At 37.4% G+C, this 14,299-nt stretch overlaps 2 protein-coding genes across 2 annotated transcripts in view; one reads left to right on the top strand and one right to left on the bottom strand.

The window, feature by feature from the left end:
• mapk8b (mitogen-activated protein kinase 8b) overlaps positions 1-9,734 on the top strand; it is a 39,571-nt gene extending 29,837 nt beyond the window's left edge. The window contains 5 exon segments of the mRNA XM_034134821.1: positions 715-839; positions 3,001-3,064; positions 4,494-4,571; positions 5,347-5,387; positions 5,390-9,734. Coding sequence (XP_033990712.1) covers positions 715-839; positions 3,001-3,064; positions 4,494-4,571; positions 5,347-5,387; positions 5,390-5,497 — 416 coding nt within the window. The 3' untranslated portion in view covers positions 5,498-9,734.
• Positions 9,735-11,458: 1,724 nt separating this feature from the next.
• si:dkey-191m6.4 (rho GTPase-activating protein 22) overlaps positions 11,459-14,299 on the bottom strand; it is a 48,257-nt gene continuing 45,416 nt past the window's right edge. Inside the window, exon 10 of the mRNA XM_034134820.1 lies at positions 11,459-13,633. Coding sequence (XP_033990711.1) covers positions 13,411-13,633 — 223 coding nt within the window. The 3' untranslated portion in view covers positions 11,459-13,410. The remainder of the gene's footprint in view (positions 13,634-14,299) is intronic.

Here is a 14,299-nt window from a genome sequence, read left to right as displayed (position 1 = left end):
TGATTGGCTAATGGTTACACAAGCCAAAACATCGTTATGACATCATAAAGTGGCCAAAATCTGATCATCTCATTTTCAGACAGGTTTTTATAGAAATGGATCAGGACAAAAAGAGAGAGAATCTTTGTTCCTGAAACTTTCAGAGTCTCTTTACACAGAGGGGACACATGTTGATGAAGAAGAGACATGAAGAAGAGGGGACACATGTTGATGTAGAAGAGACATGAAGAAGAGGGGACACATGTTGATGTAGAAGAGACGTGAAGAAGAGGGGACACATGTTGATGTAGAAGAGACATGAAGAAGAGGGGACACATGTTGATGTAGAAGAGACATGAAGAAGAGGGGACACATGTTGATGTAGAAGAGACATGAAGAAGAGGGGACACATGTTGATGTAGAAGAGACATGAAGAAGAGGGGACACATGTTGATGTAGAAGAGACATGAAGAAGAGGGGACACATGTTGATGAAGAAGAGACATGAAGAAGAGGGGACACATGTTGATGTAGAAGAGACATGAAGAAGAGGGGACACATGTTGATGTAGAAGAGACATGAAGAAGAGGGGACACATGTTGATGAAGAAGAGACATGGAGAAGAGGGGACACATGTTGATGAAGAAGAGACATGAAGAAGTGGATTTTGCACAATAGGTGACCTTTATTCAAACCTTAACGTTTACCCTTTTCTCTTTTCTTAACCCCTCCTCAGCGAGCCAGGCCCGGGACCTCCTCTGCAAGATGCTGGTGATCGACGCCTCAAAGCGGATCTCAGTGGACGAGGCTCTGCAGCACCCCTACATCAACGTGTGGTACGACCCGACTGAGGTGGAGGCGGTGAGTCCAGCCCAATGAATGGATGTTGAATACAACCAATTTAATGTATTTCACTGTCAAAATAAATAATAGTTTCCTCCCTGCAATTAAAACGGAAAAACCTCAAAGAATTGAACATTAATTAAGACATCACTGAAACTACTTTTCACACTTTTATAATGTATATAGTGTCTTAGTTTCTAGATTTTTTTCAGTAGAAGATTGGTCTATTCTTTATATTTTAAGTTGTGTATTTTATTGATGTACTCTATAGATGTATATATTTTCTACTGCTTATCTGGATATATTTATTTTAATGTTATCTTATTATATATCTCAATCTTTATGTATTTTTTATAGCACATTTAAAACAACCTCAGTTTACCAAAGTGCTGTACAGGGAATAAATACAATATCAAATAACACAATACAATATCAAATAACACATATTTACCTCATGTGTTCTAATTTAATGAATTAATGACATAATAAATGAATAAAATCTATTTAATCTTTGACTTCTTGCCTTCAAAATAAAAAAAATCCACCTTAAAACCACAAACTGTAAAACCCTAGTTCCCTTTTTGTCTTAAAATATTCTCCGAATGCAAAATCTTCTGCCTGTTTGTGTTTGGTGACAATCCACCTCTCTCTGGAAACACAAAGATGGAGCAAAGCGGTTTATCCTGTGATCAGACGGATTTGAGATGATGTGAATTGTTGCTGCCTCTCCTCTGAAAGCAGTCTTCAGAAAACCCAGCACAGCCTTGAGAAGTGCAGATTAGTACTCAGGGATTTATTATCTGCCACTGCGTAAATGCATCACATCGACGCCATCGCAATTTCAGCTCTGTGCATGCTATACATTTAAGGTTTTTTCCTATTTCCCTGAAAAACGTTGCAGAACTACTCAGCATTAAGTGGATTTAGTGAGAGGAGGCTTTAATGCAGCAGTTTCCAATACGCTGAGTCTGTAGGTTTCAGTTTGGAGATACTGCAGCACCGTTTCTCCCGTTTATCTGCTGAATGAAAACATGCATCAAGCTCCGAAACTCAGCCTCACAGCCAGAAATACTGAGGATATCTCTCAAAATAACGCTCATATTTGTGTATAAATAATAAAAAATACATCTAAATCAGTGTGGTTGCTAATGATTGACTTATCCAACACTAAACAAAAGAATCCTGTAGCATTGAGTTGGCAGAAAATGATTCAGTTGTTTCCGTAAAGTGGCATTATGTGGACACATTTAAATGGTTAAAAAGTGATATATGGTAGCTATGAATGTGACTCAAGTTAGTAAATAGATTGAACTCAGTGAAAGTGGGAAATAATATTAATAAATCATATTTTCTGCTAGTTTTGTGTCACTGATTTGTCTTCTCAGGACATCACAATTCTTATTTTAAAGTGAGGCACAAGGGTTATAAGCTTGTGTAAATGTGTTTAAGCAAAAAGGCATTTAAATGGTTAAAAAGTGATATATGGTAGCTATGAATGTGACTCAAGTTAGTAACTATATTACAGGGTGTCCACGGGGTCTTAAAAAGTATTAAAAGTTGAAAATTAAGGCTATTAAAAAGTATTAAACGGCATTTTCCAAGGTGTTACATTTTGTAGCATGTTTTCAATAAGTATATCAATTGTCCAAAGAGGTTGTATTCTACAGTTGAATGTAATCATTGCGTAGGTGTGTAGTGTGATTCTGTGTAGTTTATTTATGGCATCCCGTTGGGTTTGACGTCATCTGAACAGGACATCGCACGCTCACTGCTTGATAGCGCGCGATGGTCCGTTTACGCCGGTTGTTAAAAAACATCGTTATGGGGAAATGCAAGTTTGCGTCCAAATGGTTGGAAGATAAGGAGGAAGGACAATCAATACTGTATATAGTAAATGTGAGGTCAAGTGTGTCGCCAATGTAACCGGTTAGAACTCCAAGTGGAGATGAGGTCTTAAAATGTATGGGAAGGGTCTTAAAAAAGGTCTTAAAAGGTATTAGTGAAAGTGGGAAATAGTATTAAAAAATCATATTTTTATGGCAGTTTTTAAATCAGATGTTTTCCTCTCAGTACTTCAGAACATTTAACCGAGTGTGATGTGTGTGGAGTTTCTCCTCGATGTTTAGAATCTGTTTAAAAGACAGAAACAGATACTAAAACGTTGTCCTTGTTTCTCCAGCCGCCGCCCGCCATCACAGACAAGCAGCTGGATGAGAGGGAGCACACGGTGGAGGAGTGGAAAGGTAAAAACATCCTCTGCTGCTCTCTGAAAATCTGTCAGAATCTTTCTGCAGCCTGTTGCATAACAACGTCGCTCGGTGTGCGTGCTCTGCAGCCTGGGAGACTTTCATCTGCATTCTCCAACAGAGATGCACATTTCCCTCTGCATAGTCTGATCATGATGTTACTCTGGAGATGTTGCATACTACGTTTCTGTTTTATAATTATAGATTAATTGTATCCAAATCTTGTTTCAAATATTTGTATTGTGAATAAGTGTAAGCAATAGTACAGACTTCTGCTTCATGCTTCCCTTTTTCAACATAGAAGACAAACAGAACAGCCAACAAGAAATAATAAAGAAACAACATAGCATGACAGGAATCCATACTTAATGACACACTTAGTCATAGTGGGAAAGAACATACAAAATACTATATATAATACAAATAAATCAACTTAAAGGGTGCAAATGAGCCCAGACTACCCCCCCACCCTTCCCTCCCCGAGCAATTGTATCCAAATCTTTATTTAAAATCCAAATATACATTGTAAAGTGTTAACCTGTGGTATTTTCAGACGAATAAATAGATTGTTTGGATGTAATAAAATGGCATTGAAAGAAGAAAACACAGGGAAACTGAAGAATTAACATATAGTAAGTAGAGTATCATCAGCATAACACACATGTATGAAAAAGTGTTTTGCTTTCATCTAAAATGCAACAAGTATCACAAAATGCCATAAGAAAGTTACAGGGTTCTTACGGTCATTAAAAACCTGGAAAAGTCATGGAAATTCACAATGCAAATTCCAGGCCCTGGAAAAGTCATGGAAATGTAACTAAAGTTGCATCAAATATAATTTATATTTTATTTAATCGCCGAAATAGTAATACTATAATGATAATACATACTGTATCGTATAGTAATGAAACTTAAAATGGCATTTAACTGACGAGGTATTTTGCTGGTGAGAGATTTTAGTTGCTTTAGCGTGTAGAAGCTAGTAAGCCAACTATTTGATTTGTTTTAGATAGGCACAACATGTTTCAGACCTTATTTTCCTGTTCCATGTTAAAATAAACCATTTTCAGTGGTACCGCTGAGAAAGAGTAATGTTTTTGGTCATGGAAAATTAGGTAAAGGTCATTGAAAATCATTGGTGAAAAAGTGTATGAACCCTGAAGTTAGCATTTAAACATTTTCCTTACATATTTCTCTCCTTAAAAATACATAATTGTGTAAAATATACAATTTATGAATGATGCCAGCTGTGAGGAAACTACGTAAAGCAACATCCAATCACACAGTTGTGTAAAATGAAAATGAAGGAGCAGTACAGATTCGTACTTAAATACCCAGAAAGTCGACATGAGTGAAGTGCAGACCGCCTCCCTGTCTACATTGAGCCTCATTACTGTAGTTTACTGTTGTCTCCTGTTTGTTGCAGATTTTATATATAAAGAAGTGTTTGAATGTGAAGAAAGGACGAAGAACGGAGTCATCAAAGGACAGCCTGCGTCCATAGGTGAGTGTCAGTGTGTGAGAGGATTCCTGTTTAAGTGAGCTTGTTCCTTTTCCCCCCAAAGAATATACATAATATAATAAGGAGAAATACAAAAATGTTCTGAAAGGTCTTGAAATCTGTTAGGGGAATACTTAGGGATGGGTACCGAGCCCTGGTATTAAACGGGCCCCGGGGCTGAATTATTAAAGACCGTGGTACCATTAAGCTCCAATGTTATCGGTCTTTTTATCGGCACTGGAGACATGTAAAACATATATGTTATGTATTATTGCTACACAAACATTATATTGCAGTTTTAATGTCGCCAGCTCCATTTCTAATATGCAAAAAGACTGCAAAATGCGTCCATATATCGAGCCCGATCGTCGATTTCCAATGATTGAATGTAATTGTTTGCCTGACTGGCCATCGTAATCGGGCTCTTTGAAGATCCAAAAATCCACGGTTTTCTTAAATTTCTGATCGGATTGGCAAACACTTCAGAATTTGTATTGATCGCCATTCAAATGACAGCTTTGTTTTCCCCCAAAAGTGGGCGGGGCCGTACTTTTTGCCCGGAAGTGACGCATGTGTTACTCATGTATACAGACTTTTTGCACTACTTTTTATTTTGTATTTTTGTATTTTATTATATATGTTTCATTGTTGGAGGAGCTCAGGTCAGAATAATTTCATTGCCATTTCTACACTGTAGCTTTGTGCATAGAACAATAAAACCTTTGAATTTGAATCTGGTTAGCTGATCACCGAGCTTCCCCTCTGTCTCACAGCACAGGTGCAGCAGTGAGCTCCACTCCTCCTTCTTCTTCTTCTTCTTCATCGACGCCTCCTCGACCCTGACCCCCGACAGCAGCCTGCAGACGGATAGCATCGCCGCCGCCGCCGCCGCGGATGCTACATCCAGCCCCCCGGCCTCCTGCAGATGACTATCATCTAACCCCCAAAACATCCACTTCCTGGTTCTGGGCTGGGCCCCGCCTCCTGGTCAGACCCAAGACCACTACACTAGCCCCGCCCCCCTTGCATTTGCCCCTCCCACTTTCCCCTCTTGTGCTAGTCTTCAGTAGTGTAGCGATTAGCCAGCTAGCTGTTTGAGAAATTCTTTCTGAAAGGACAGATCTTTATTTTCTTTCTTAAAAAAAATAAAATACAATTACAGTTATTTTCTTTTTCATTTTGAGTCCTAGCTGTAATTAATTGTGGCATTTCTTAATATTAGTTTTTTCTTCTCACAAACCTAAGATGACGATAAGAGAGTTTTTATGATTTCACTACGTTCCGGTTAGTTTTTAACCGACCGTGAGAATTGAAAGAAATATGTGTAAAAAAAAAAACGTTTTAATGTGATCTATTTTTCTGTTGGACTTCATTCGTTTCACTCGTAAGCTACTGCTTTTACAACTTGCCATATAAATGTAGATTGAGTTTGTACAGATTTTATGGTATATGTAGTTTTATCTTCAATACGAGTTGCAGTGAGCCATTGAAACATAATCGAATTGACAGACGTATGATCTTAGTACTCCCCTTATCTATGGATATCTTTTGAGTGCTTATGACATATCCTAAAACATGTTTTTCTTTTCTTGTGAGTCACTACTACTTCCTACATTGTAAACATGTGATGAAAGCTTTATAATTTACTCTTCCTGTTCCGATAATAGGGTTTCAAAAGGATTTTTCACTCAGCATATGATTCTGCATTTACGCTAAGGGATTGAGAATGACACAGTTAGGTTTCGCGAGATATAACTTGGGGCTTTTTGAAGACCGTCTTCTGTATTTTTAAAGTGCTTTAAAGTCTTTTTGTGTGCAACAGGCTAATGGATCTGGATCGATGGTTTTGCCTTTTTAGCGTGGGTTGAGCTTTCGGGCTTGCTTTGACAAGTGATTTGTCGCTAAAAGTAAAGAATGTTTTTTTTGTTGGAGGTTTATTGAGACGTAGGTGAGTTGTGCGAGGTTGTAAAATCGGTGATGGTGTAAGTATGTGCTTCAGTAAAGTAGGGATTTGTGATTTATGGGAAAGCATGTGAACGTGACAACGTTTATCGAGGGATAGTGATTCTGCAGCCTGATGGTAAAAAAAAACCTCAACCATATCCTGTTATTAGTAATGTAGTCAATTTGGAATTTAAAGAGTGATTTTTCTTAAGGATGGCCAAACACTTTGCGTACCAGACTTGCCTGCAATTGTGAAAAAATAACCTAGCACGACCAACGAGAGTCAAAAGAAACACATTATTCTTACGGTATGCAATAATCGTGCCCTTGTTTCTTTAATTTAGCTTTGAAAGGAAAAGTGCCTGTTTGTCATTCATTCCTGAGTACGTCGGAGGAATTCATTGCATTATGTTTTAATGGTTAAAACGGTGGTTTCCATATTAAAACCGATAATGTATGACAGGGTTGTAGTTCACACAAAATGTGTCGTATATTTTTCTACTTGTTTTGGTTTCGACCCTTTGAGCGGGAGACCGCAGCGTCTTGCAGGGTAAGAAGGTGAGGGCGAATACGTTGAGTAATTTCAGGAGAAAAAAGGCAGTTTTATCAAGGTCTTTCATCAAAGTATGTTTCTTTGCAGTGACAACAACCGAAATATATGTTAATAACCGTGTCTTGGCTTTTCTATGAGGACTAATTTAATGTGATGATTGTAAGAGAAGAATGAACAGGATGGGTTTAAATTCAATTACTGGATCAAACTAAATGAGGGAACTTCGCGACTGCATTTTTGTCAGTATTTAGTGGATACCATTTTAAATTAGCAGAATAATGCTTTAGTAATCAACATATATCTGAGATACAGAGCCAAACAAAAAAAAAGTAACACTTGTGGTATTTAACCATAGTAACTCAAGTTTAAACAAGCCATATGAAATACAAGCTATCTAGAAAAGTAGTGTAATGGATCATGAATATAATGGTCCTAAACAAATAAAACAAAGGCTTACATGGTATTTTCAATATTTACTTTTTGTTAGGCTTATTGCAGTTTAATGCATACGTTCTGCCTGCTTGAAATGTTTGCAAAACTAACTTGTTATTTGTAAGAGGCTGAGTTAGGGTTTGTATACTGTCTCAAACTGTCCTGCTCTTTGATAACGACTCTTTGCTCAAAGCAAACTTGCAAGTAAGTCTTTAGACTGCAATATAATATGCTGTTAAAAAAAAAACTTGTAACTGTCTGCCAAATATAAAAGGCTAAACAAACTATTCAAACTATTCATTTTAAATGTTTGTTTCTCAAATTCTGCCGCACTTTTGCTCCTTTTCAAGCTCTGGACACCAGCAATTCGTTAAAATTGGTAAAACGTTTTAACTAACTAGTTTAAAACGTGTTAAGTTTATCGGGTTGCACCATTACAACTTAACAAACGTGTTGATAGGCAGATATAATGTTAACATATATCAGCAAGCTAACGTTAGCTTTGTCACTGAGCTATATAACGTTAACATTTATTACAGTATATCAGCTAGCTCACGTTAGCTGTGTTACTTAGCTACACAACAGTTAACATTTGATAAATTGACAAACCATCGTTAGATTACTCTCTAAACTATATAATGTTAACATTTACTACAGTATATCAGCTAGCCACGATAGCTTTGTTACTTAGCTACACAACAGTTATCATCTGATATATTAACAAACGTTAGCTTTCTCCCTAAGCTATATCATGTTAACATTGTATATATGAGCAAGCTAACGTTAGCTTCGTTACTGAGCTACGCAACAGCTAACATTTGTTACGGAATGCTAATTATAGCTATGTCAGTTAGCTACACAAGAGTTAACATGGAATATTAGCAGGCTAACGATAGCTCTGTGTGAGAACTAGCTTATGTGGTGCAACCTGTTATAATCTTTTTTTATTTTGTGTTTAAATCTTTACTCTTCTTGATAAAACTAGTTTGAATTTATGAACAGCTGGTGTCATTGTCCTGTTTTTTGGTATTCAGAATTAAAAAGGAAAGATTTGGCTAGTAGCCTAAAGTGCAAGGGCAGATTAGTACAGTACAAAGCTAAATTCAATCTGCAGTCACTTAGTGCAGATCCCAACAGCAGTAACACAATTATCCAGTAGTGTGCAGAAATGTTAAATGATGTCTCACATATGTAAGAAGGCAGGGAGAAAATCAGTGGTGTGTTTCCATTTGTCATATTAGCCCATTTGTCATATTAGCTAAAATAATCAATCAGAAAAAAACACTTTTGTGTAAAGTGCTCTTTATTTCGTTAGCCCAATATTAGGGGCTTTAATTTGAATATTTTTTTGTGGTTTTTATTTTATTTTTCTTAGGTTGTTGTTGCTTTTTTTAAATTACAATTACCGCATCTCTCCAAACTATGTCATTCTGATTTAAGTCGGCTTTGATGAACTACCTCACGCTGAATTTCTGCCCGTTCTTGCATATACTTAGTCGCCTGCAGAATTAGCTATCGAAGACGTGTGAATAACAGATTCCATTATTTATTTATTTGAAAGTGTACTATTTGTCGGTTTCAACAGACTTCTAGTTTTGTACATTATGTATACTTCACCTAGAAGTAAAGAGAATTGTTATATGTATTTTTTTTGGTTCTTTTATTTTGGTTTGTTTTTTAGTTTTTAAACTAAATGTGCAATACCTTCAGCAAACTGTGCTAGTAGTGTGTGATGGGCCTAGCCTTTTGTTAGCTGTCTCCTGAAGGTAAAGAAAATGTTTGGTACTGTCAATCCATGTTTTCCTTTTTTATGAATAAGATCAATTTTTATTTCTGTGACTTGTTTATATAGTCATGATGTTACGTAATCAGTCTTACCCGCCAAATAAAATCTGTCGGCCCGAGGTTTGACGCAGAGACAGGAAGTTCTCTGCGTCACAACAAGGCCAACAGGTTTCTGATTTGCAGTGTGGTAAGGACAATAATGTTAATAAACACAAAAAAGATGAGTAAATACCTACAAGAAATCATTATATGTATGGTGCTGGTTTGTAATGTTTGCTAGTGAATCCAGCCATGCAAGTAGTTTTAAGAATTCCTGGATCTGCGCGTCCCAAAAAAAACGCAACCAACGAAGAAGTGCACTACTAGAATACATGCACTAGGATCTGATGATGCCACCTCCTAAAAAAAACAAAAAAAAACATGTACTGCAAATAAAAGAAATACACTTTGAATTATTGTTGTATGTCTTATTTCCTACAGTCACAAGAAAACCCAACATACTTTAGTACCATTTCGGTGGCTTGTAATGGTTTTTAAATAATGTTAAAACAATGTACATTGGCAGTGCACTGTTATATGATCATAATGTGTATTACTACATGCATTTACTCCTTTTTGTGCAACGTTAGCTTAAAGTGCTTTTGATAATCTATTTAGATAACAAACAATAGATTATGTATTTGTTGACAGAGTTAAATTATTTATATATGAACAAATGCTTGGAGTTTAGTGTCACAGACAGAGGAAGGAAGTAAATGGTAACTACACATGCTTATCATATATTTTGGTGATGGATTAATTGACCTTTGGACAGTGTATTCTGACATAATATGGGCTGTAATCGTAAAGGCCAGTTTTTGGATCAAAGGAGTGCTGTCCTCCAGTTGGAAGATCGTCGGTTCTGATGTCTACATGTGGATGCATCGTTGTTAAAGGTAGGACCGTGTGTGTGTGTGTGTCCTAGCATTACTATCCTTGTGGGGACCTACATCTGTTTACACAGTCATGTGTGGGGACTCGCCTCCCTTATGGGGACATAAGGGAGGTACCCATGAGGGGAATCATTCATTTTAGGGTGAAGACTTGGTTAGGGTTAGGCATGTGTTGGTTAAGGTTAGGATAAGTCTCCAGGAATTGCATGTAAGTCAATGTAATGTCCCCTGAAGTGATGTGTGTGTGTGTGAATATTAGCCTCCCTATGCAGGTGGCACCTCGTTGAGCAGCTTTTGTATGAATGAGTGAATGCTGACTCATACTGTATACGTCAGAGGGGTCACAAAGACAGGCAATATAAATGCAGTCCATTTAACATTTTAAATTGTTCTACAAATGCAGAATGAATAGCCTCCTTTTCACTTCTCTACTGGAATGTGTTTGGGAAAGTGTCTAATTGAAAAATTATGTGGTTAGCATATCCTTTAACACCTACATTTATTTAAGTAAAAGTGGGAGAGTTCATTATATACATTTTTAATTTACAAACATTGAATTATTGGTCATGTTTTTAATCTCTGTAATGCATTCCCTAACATTTTAAGGTAAAAAAAACGTAAACTTTTTTCATATCCAAGTAAATAACTTTGAACAAAAGGGTGTACTCTGTATACTGAAGCTACTTTTGTCTCCCTTCCTTTGGCATCTTAAAGCAAGACGTTGATGTACACATGTTTCCTTTGTCACCTTTATTCCCATACATGTCCATTCATTACAATAGTGGAAATCCATAATAAATAAGCACCATAGATAATCAGCAGAGCAGTAAGAAACACTGAGCCACAGTTGTGATACATAAAGGGTAATACATGCCCTCTGTTGGAATTAAAGAACCTGCAATAGATTGAGACCATCATAGCGTGGAGTGGAGGAAAAGTACCTTGTAAACCATTGGCTTTGTTTCTTTATAAAATATAAAAAAGGAAAAGAAAATACAGTCACATTGTCTAACCAAATGCACATTTTCACTTGTAATTTGTCTCGCAGTTTAACAAACAAGCATCACTTCGGCACATTCGTACGATTGGTGATAAGATGCTAAAAATAAAATGTTTTAACAATTTGATCACATGCAATTCTCACAAAAGAGATATCTGCAAATCTTCATTTTGGAAACATATATCTAAGTTTTCAATTAACCAGATCACAGCTAGCTGATGTGATGCAGGCCTGTGTGATGCACCACAGTTCCAGGAAGTAAGACAATAGATGAACTGAACACCATCATTGATAACTAATCTCCCATCCTTTTTAAATTGTATTTTTTCCATAGGGCTGGTTTCATTAACGACACATTACATTCACTACAATGATACATTCTCAATTCAAAACTTCCATTCAATTCACAAGTCACTTTCACAAGAATTGGCACCTTCTATAGGGATATCGTGTTATTCGTAATCAGCAGTCTGTTGCCAAATGATAAAAAGAAAAGAAAAATCAATGCAGCCACGGTGTACTATAAGGTGAATATATGCACTACATCTCTGGACAAGCAAGCAACACTACATTTCTATTTAAAATCACTTCCCTGAAGGCACGACCAGGAAATTCCATTGTTTCTTTGAGGGCAGTGTTCAGCTTCATGTGCCAAAATCAACATGGCTTCCAGGCAGGCCATTCTGATCTTCAGTGGTCCAGCTTTGGTATGTACTGTAATGGCCTCCTGTGTTATAGGCAGCATGCGCTACAGTGAAAATGCTTCAATAATTGTTTCCCGTTATCCCTGTTGTACGGTAAAGGTATTTTGACATCTGTGTGGATCGGAGTGACCCCGGAGACTGAGGCTTTTCCCATCAAAATGCAGATGGTGACGAGGAGTCGAGGCACTGGAAGGGCCTGAGGAAAAAGAAGCAGCTTTTTGCAGAGCTTCCACCTATTACTGCTCCAAAGGAATCATCTAGTTTGACCCACTTGCTTTCGTGTTTTGATGAACAAACTTCCAGAGTAAAACATCCATACTTGCAGCACAAATATACTATAAATGCAAGTGGAAACCCTCTGCTAAAGCTATCACAGTTAACCGGTCAGTTCACTCAGATTACCAAAAACACATTTTCCCATGTAACTCTAGTGGTGCCTAGCAGTGCAGATAACTTGTGTTTTATTTGGACACGTTTTGTTGTGCTCAAATTCAAGCATGTTAAAGCTTTTGCTCACCAAGAGGTTCGTTGTTTTTAGATTTTCCTCAATCTGCCTTTACAAAGTTGACCACTGTTTCGTAACTTCAAAAACCAAGCAATTTGATAGCTACCATAACAGGCAAGGGAGAAAATATACTGTTTTTTTAATTTAGGTGAACTGACTTTACAGTTAATACAGCTTTATATTTTAGGAAATACTTCATTCATTAGCCTTATGGTGAGAGTTAGAAGATTAGATTGACATTATTCTCATGTCTGTAGGATACATTTAAAGCCACAGCAAGTAGCTCGTTAGCCTAGCTTATCATAAAGGTAGAAGATAGTGTTAGCTTAGCTTAACATAAATATAGAAAACAGTGGAAAGAGTGAGCCTAACATGTTAATAAATCTGCTTTAGAACTGTTGGTTGGCAGACTTAAATGCTATGCTAGCCCTTTTTCCAGTTTTCTATCTCTTATTAAAGCTAAGCTAACTGTAGCTACATATCAATCCAACAGACAATAATATTCTCTCGTCTCACTCTCAGCAAGAAGGCAAATAAGTGTGTATCCCAAAATGTAGCCCTATTCCTTACAGATAGATATCAATCAGCGGCCTGCTAACGTCAACAAGTCCTTCAGTTGCAGCACAAAAAGCATTCGTGTATTGTCCCTATAAGTAGTGGTTAATGTCAGTGCTCTCCAGTATAGAGAATGTCAGAGAAATTACATTATGTCCCACCATCCACATCTTCAGACACTTCAGGCACCTGAACTGTTAAATACTGCCTTCACAAGACAAACCCTGGACTCATCTGGAGTGTATTCACATCTTAATTCAACGTTCCACTTCAACCATGCTTCAGAGTCTCCTCTCTCTGATCTCCATATTTCTGTTCGTCCTGAATGTACACAAATATGGCCGGTTCCTTCAACGCCCTGATACACCAAGGAGGATGTGTTCAAAGACCCCCAGAAAGACAAAACCCTGACAGTTTTGGCCACATGCCGTATCAAATGTCACTAGTCCTCGCACCCAGAGCCAGATCTCCCAGCGTGGAAAAGAAATCCTCCATCTCCTTCTCCAGAAGCCGGTTGCGGTTCTCCGCGTCCTCCCGCGCTCGCTCTGAGTTTCGTAGTTTGATCTCCACCATGCGTTGCTTCTTCTTCTCCTGCTCCATCTCTTGTTCCAGACGCTCCATCTGCGCACACAAGGCAGCGCTGGACTCCTCCAGTCTGAAGGACGAGGCACATCAGAAACAGAAAGGTCATTGACAATCAGCTTTTCTGATATTGGCTTATTACAATATTCTTTGGTGGTATTTGGACACAACTAAAAGCTGCACTTTTCAATCGAAAATGTAACATCTAAGTTTTAAATAACAATCACATCAATTTGTATCTAGCTATTCATGTAGTTTCGCTTTCATGTTTTTCCTAGTTTTGGTATATATTAGTGAAAATTAGTTTGGGAAGCTACTGATTTAGCGCATGTCTTTTTAGGTCCTCCTGAAAACCCTTTTTTGTTTTGTTTAACATCACATTCAAGTAAATATCTTGAAGTTTTTGACTGACAAAACATGACATTTAAAGACATAACCTTGGACTTTGAGAAACTGTTCATTGCTGCCCTTATTGAGATGCACTATGGGAAATGTGGGGTCAAGTTAAGTGGGAATATTTTCAATGCCTATCCTCCTAAATGTATTCCTATAACATAACTCAATTACAGATAATGCTTAGCAACACATCCAACTTGAATCATGTGGGGTAAAAAAAGGGAGCTGATTGCTATTCTAGAGCAGAGTAGTTCCAAACCATGGACCAATTTTACTTATCATAAAATCAAATCTACCCCCATGTGACGAAGTTCAGGAACCCAAACTGACTTTTGGATCCTGC

Source organism: Trematomus bernacchii, unplaced genomic scaffold, assembly GCF_902827165.1.
Source record: "Trematomus bernacchii unplaced genomic scaffold, fTreBer1.1, whole genome shotgun sequence".
In the NCBI taxonomy this organism is placed as follows: domain Eukaryota; kingdom Metazoa; phylum Chordata; class Actinopteri; order Perciformes; family Nototheniidae; genus Trematomus; species Trematomus bernacchii.
The sequence above is the reverse complement of the archived record's forward strand: the minus strand, read 5'-3'. Positions and strand labels throughout refer to the sequence as shown.